The 6,680-nt window shown below is 35.1% G+C and overlaps 1 protein-coding gene across 1 annotated transcript in view; it reads right to left on the bottom strand.

Moving 5' to 3' along the window:
- Positions 1–863: 863 nt before the first annotated feature.
- Positions 864–6,680, bottom strand: part of LOC107718167 (olfactomedin-like protein 2B) — a 14,171-nt gene continuing 8,354 nt past the window's right edge. Inside the window, exon 10 of the mRNA XM_016525146.1 lies at positions 864–908. Coding sequence (XP_016380632.1) covers positions 864–908 — 45 coding nt within the window. The remainder of the gene's footprint in view (positions 909–6,680) is intronic.

Consider the following 6,680-nt stretch of genomic DNA (forward strand, 5'->3'; position numbering starts at 1 on the left):
ATTAAATGGGCACTGGAGCTGCTGTAACAGGTGATTGACTGTGGAAGCATTGGAAATATGGAAAAACTGAATAAATGTACAGATGTTTTGGTTGTTCTTTTGTTTTGTGCTGTCATGCAGAACGTTGAATCATCTTTCCATTTTAACTTTCAGGCTGATGGCTAAAGGTTATACATGTAATTTTTACCATCCATCTTCCATCTAACCTGAAATTTTTCCCAGTCTCAACTAAAACATCCCTACATAAGGATACTGAAACGCTGCAATTTACTTTCATTGCATGGAACGGGTTTTCATACAGTATGAATGATCAGCAACACAGAGACTGTCCCAGATGCCTTCCAGTTCAGTCTCAACACATCTGGCTTCAGATGCAGGGCTGTGATGTACCATTGTTGGGTGTATTGTGTTGGAAGAGAAGAGTATTTTTAAAATAAAGAGAGACACTATTTAAAATTGATTACAGTTTGAAAAGGAAAAAAAAAGTTTGGCTAGCTTTTTTGCCTTTTAGAACCTGCAGTGCTCAGTGCTAGTAAAAGCATGCCTTCCTTTCAGCCCAAATGAGCATAATTGCATTCACTTCAAAGAATGATCTGTAATGCCTGATCTAATATAGATACAGCGTGTTGAGTTCCCCTCTGAAAGGTCTCCAGGAATGCTGTGTGTTTGATGGCTGCATAAACAGTCGGATGAGGTTTGGTAAAAGCATTCTCTTGATGTTAATCTGATAAATCATCATTGAGTCTCACAGTGAAAGGAGTCCTAATGCCATGCAGGGATAACACTCCCACAATTAGCTCTATTCAGACAGCTCCTCTGAAGTTTCAGATCTGATTTTCAGCGTTATTTCAAGTCAATGACTACTAGATGAGTAGACGAATGTGTTTCTGTCTGTGAGAAGAAAGAACCTGTGAGAGAAAATCACCATGCCTGATTTCAATCTCTGGACTTTTTAAGTCTCCAGGAGTGGCAGTTCCACTATGATGTCTATATGCATGTGTGTAGTTTCTTGTGTGTGTTTTCTTTTTAAGGCTCTTGACTGCTTATACAACATACAGTTATGTCTTACAAATAAAATTTTTTTTTTTTAAATCAAGCCCAGCCCTACTTTCAGCCGTTTCACTCAGATATAGGTCACAATAGGAAAAAGACACTCACAACTTCCATTTCATGTTGACTTTAGTAAGCACTGGCAAATACAGTATAAGTAAGCCATATGTAGAGTGACAGTGTAAATACTGTGGCACAAAAGCCTAAACCGAATGGTACTTTTCCAGGTCTGGATGACCAGTTGTTTTTATCTGTGAGTCAGAGTATTAGGAGACAAGATGCAGTTTCTCTTAGGTCAAAGCTAAAGAAAAGAAGCTCTGCTGAACCTTCACGGGCTGATTGAATGGCCAGACCACATTCACATATACCACTGTTGCAGTGATAGAAAGCACAGACTGGGACTGCATTGGTTTGGTAATAAGCTGCTCTGGGAATGAAAAGCTGGACCTAAAGGCTTTGTTGGAGAGCAATCGTGAAAATACAGCCATCCAACAAGACGCTGTTTTCCATAATGGTTGAGTGTAATTGGCTCAGAGTTTCTCCAAGTCCAATGACCCAGTGAGTATATATGAATATACATGTGCTAAATGTCTTTGGTGACTACAGTCCTTGTAGTCTGAGGCATACTGATCTAGCCAAGGACTAAATAGAATGATACAGAATGCCCTGCCCCAGCATCCTATTTTACTTGGAAATGTGTCAACACAGGAAAGGACATTGTAAAGCCATTTCACATAGTCTATAAAGACGCTCGTTGGAGAGCAATCGTGAAAATACAGCCATCCAACAAGACACTGTTTTCCATAATGGCTGAGTGTAATTGGCTCAGAGTTTCTCCAAGTCCAATGACCCAGTGAGTATATATGAATATACATGTGCTAAATGTCTTTGGTGACTACAGTCCTTGTAGTCTGAGGCATACTGATCTAGCCAAGGACTAAATAGAATGATACAGAATGCCCTGCCCCAGCATCCTATTTTACTTGGAAATGTGTCAACACAGGAAAGGACATTGTAAAGCCATTTCACATAGTCTATAAAGACGCTCTTGAAAGTCTGAAGCTGTTTTTTCATGCCCTAGTATTAGTGGTCCATGAAAACCACCTGGTAAGTTTGAGTTGGAAGAGGCCCACAGTAAGAACCAGTCAAAACCCCAAACATATTTCTATAGTTCTTGACAGTATGGTGGGATTTATGACCTTCCTCTCTCATCTTACCTTGTTTTTCTGCACGACATCTTTAACCTCGTTCGTATGGAGTTCAAATGAAGTATGTTAGAGAATTATAGCTGAATTGACCTCTGGGTCATCTTTGGCCTGTTATTGTATGTTTTGTTAGCTCCAGAGAATTCCCCAGACAAGTTCAGTGGCACCCATTACTGTGAAGACATGTCTTCTTAAGAGGGAGCATGCATGATGGGCTTAGATACACCCAGCGGGAGAATTTCTCACTCCGGCTCATTGCATGACAACAACATCCCCTCACCATCCTCTCACACATTGAGGGTCAGCTCCCTGAGGAGCTTCTTAATATGTTCACCTCCCTCTTTCTTTTATCTTGGTCTTTTTCTTGAAATATACAAGGCAAAAAGTCTACAAAGTTGTTCATTTATTTAAAGGGATCGTTCACCCAAAAATGGAAATTCTGTCATCTGCTCACTCTCATGGTGCTCCAAACCCATAAGACTTTGGTTAATCTTCAAAACACAATGAAGATATTTTTTTAATAAAACCTGAGAGGTTTCTGTCCTTCCATTGAAAGTTTAGGCAACCAAAACGTCAAAGATCCAAAAAAAGGTTATCAATGCATCATAAAATGAATCCATTTAAATCGAGCAGGTAAATAAAAACCTAGAATTTTAGAGGGGCAGAAATCTTTCAGGTTTCAATAGAAAATATCTGGAAACACTTTATAATAACTGCACGCTATGGATCATTAGTTAAGCATTAGTAAACAATTAATTCATCGTTTATAAATATTATCCCTACATTAATAAACATCAGTAAGCAGTTTATAAGTACAGTTATAAATGTTTTATTCTTGATTTATAATCATATCTATAATGTGTTTAATAATTGTATTTTCATACTTTATTAATGATCAATTTATCATTTCTAAATTAAGTATTACATTATTTACAAACCGGTTATTTAGGAGTTACCAGTGGTTCATAAGATCATTTAGAAAGTGTAAGTAAATGATTAATAATAAACTATTTGAATGTACATTTATATATCTTATTATTTAGACATATAGTAATAGTATGTTAAGAAATGCTTTATTAACACATATTCCTACTGTAATTCATGATTAATTCAGATAGTTATAAAACATTTAGTAGTTGTCAGTTAACTATTTTTGTGAGCTCATCTAAAGTGAGGGATATTTATGCCTCGTAAAGCTTTTACAAAGGAGACTTAAAGGCTCAGTTATCTTCTAAACAGAAAAAGGAAACAAACACAACAGTGATACAGAACATAGAAAATGTTATTTTAAGATGCAAAAAATTAAGCTGTACAACTGTTCACTTGATATAAAATGAAAAATAAACCTCTGCAATGTCATAAAAAAGGGAACTAAATAAGCAACAAAATAAAAAAAATAAAAAAAGGAACAACATAAGCAAGAAATTGAACAAAAAATAAGCAACAAAAATGATACACGTCAACAAAATAAGCAACAAAACTAACAACTATTTTGGCACTCCTGTAATCCAGTGTTGGCACTGGTAAATTTTTATTCAGTAATGTTTACACTTTACAGAAATGTATTTTTATATCAGATTGCAGAGGCTTAGTTTCATTTTACTGCACAGTTATGTTTTCTGGAGGTGTACAGGAATTTTTTTATTTTCTATGACATTGCAGAGGTTTATTTTTCATTGTAAATCAAATGTACAGTTGTACAGTTTAAGTTTTGCATCTTGAAATAAATATTTCTATGTTCTGTATCACTGTTGTGTTTGTTTCCTTTTTCTGTTTAGAAGATAACTACAGAAAAAGGAAACAAACACAACAGTGATACAGAACATAGAAAATGTTATTTTAAGATGCAAAAAATTAAGCTGTACAACTGTTCACTTGATATAAAATGAAAAATAAACCTCTGCAATGTCATAAAAAAGGGAACTAAATAAGCAACAAAATAAAAAAAATAAAAAAAGGAACAACATAAGCAAGAAATTGAACAAAAAATAAGCAACAAAAATGATACACGTCAACAAAATAAGCAACAAAACTAACAACTATTTTGGCACTCCTGTAATCCAGTGTTGGCACTGGTAAATTTTTATTCAGTAATGTTTACACTTTACAGAAATTTATTTTTATATCAGATTGCAGAGGCTTAGTTTCATTTTACTGCACAGTTATGTTTTCTGGAGGTGTACAGGAATTTTTTTATTTTCTATGACATTGCAGAGGTTTATTTTTCATTGTAAATCAAATGTACAGTTGTACAGTTTAAGTTTTGCATCTTGAAATAAATATTTCTATGTTCTGTATCACTGTTGTGTTTGTTTCCTTTTTCTGTTTAGAAGATAACTGAGCCTTTAAGTCTCCTTTGTAAAAGCTTTACAAGACATAAATATCCCTCACTTTAGATGAGCTCTCAAAAATAGTTATCTGACAACTACTAAATGTTTTATAACTACCTGAATTAATCATGAATTACAGTAGGAATATGTGTTAATAAAGCATTTCTTAACATACTATTACTATATGTCTAAATAATAAGATATATAAATGTACATTCAAATATGTATTTATAAACTGCTTATAGAGCTATAAATTACTAATGTCTATCATGTCTATGTAGGGACAATGCTTTCTAAATTATGAATTGACTATTTACTAATGCCTAACTAATGATTCATAGCTTGCAGTTATTATAGAGTGTTACCTAATACGTTCATTTGTGTTTCAAAGATTAACCTTAAGTCTTACGGGTTTTGAACAACATGAGGGTGAGTAAATGATTATAAATTATTTTTGGTAGTACATTTTTCATTGAGGAAAAATTGTATAGTCATGACAGTTACTAATGATTTCTTTGGTAGACTGGTTGATTTTGAAAGCATGTGTATTTACCTCAGTGAGGGTCATATTATCATTTGTCCAGTCCAACTTAAAGCATGTAATGCTGAAGTTCTAGCCAATTGGCGAGTAATTGTTTTCTTTACTCGGGAAAGCCAATTTTTACTCTAATTTGGCACTTGATGGGTACTAATTTTGTATTTTGGTTGACATAAGTAATGTGGTAGGACCCTAAAAGTCTAGGGTTCATGGTAAAAGGATACGGAGCTATCCAACAGAATGGCCTGAACCAACTGAATGACGCTCTATAAAAGTCAGACCAAACTAAATTAAGTCAGAAGAATAAGAGCAGGAAACCCCATCATCAACATGAATGAATGACTGTGTTGGCTGACATCAGAGTACGTTAGCATATGAACTCTTTGGAGTATAACGTGACACCATCAGCTCGCTCAGACAGACGGTGGACTTGGCCAATGTAAAGCCTCTGTGCATGGAGACCTCTGGGGTTTCAAACCCTACTTCTCCAAGGTTCTGCAGATGTGGCCGCCATTCAGAGCCCTGTTAATATGTAGTTGTCTGAATGACTCCCCACAGCCCTACAGCACAGCCAATGTTTTTCTCTGCCATTCTCATAATGCTTTAAGGTGATTTAAACCACAAGTTTGTCATATATGTCATATACAGTATGTAGAATGACTGTCACTGGCATATCAGAGCTGCCACTTCATCTTGTCTAACACTCAGACTCATTTTTTTTTTCACTCAAGAAGTCATTTTCTCAAACCAGACTGACATTAATGGAGCAGCTTTCACTCTCACGGTAAGGTTTCCAGAAAGGAAACTGAATGCACATGTTTGATAAGGAGAAAGACTGAGCATGCTGTTTTCATTGAGACCAAGCTGAATGCAAATAACTGAGAATCTATTTATAGCCTTCTATTATAAATGATATTCAGATCACAGATCTCTCTTTGATTTGTCATTAATATAATATATAATATAACACATACAATATATAAAATACATGGTCTGGTCAAATGAGGTAACAGAATAAACATGTAAGTTACTGTTTCTTCCCACTATATGTTTGCATCTTTGAACATGTTTTATAGTGTTGTCAAAAGTATGGAACTTGGTACCAACTTTGAAATTAACTGTTAACTGTTTAATAAAATTTCCAACAGTTTTTGCTTTCGTACCCAAATTTGTACTGAGACCCGTTAAATTTTACCGACATTCGTACCAAATACTGAAATTTTGGTATTGTGACAAGAGTAGTGCTTTGTAATGGTGATATTTTTTTGTCAATTCCACAAGGTGCTGTCAAGCTCAAGATCCTTCCTCTTTCTCATCTGGTTTTCTCTGGAATTTTTCTGAGGAGAGGCAATGAAGTGGAGATACGGTAGAGTTTGCTAACAGCATAATATATATTCTGAAGTAGTACCAACCAGTCCTTAGGAACAAAAATGCACAATATTTAATGCACAGTTCATGGTCTGGAAGGATTTAATTCGTGGCTGGCATCACAAATCCCTCTTATTTTTCTGCCCACTGCTAAACAGCAAACCTCTTTGATAATCCAGTCAGTTTCTC

This window comes from Sinocyclocheilus rhinocerous, unplaced genomic scaffold (genome assembly GCF_001515625.1).
Source record: "Sinocyclocheilus rhinocerous isolate Xijiao unplaced genomic scaffold, SAMN03320098_v1.1 scaffold480, whole genome shotgun sequence".
Taxonomy (NCBI): domain Eukaryota; kingdom Metazoa; phylum Chordata; class Actinopteri; order Cypriniformes; family Cyprinidae; genus Sinocyclocheilus; species Sinocyclocheilus rhinocerous.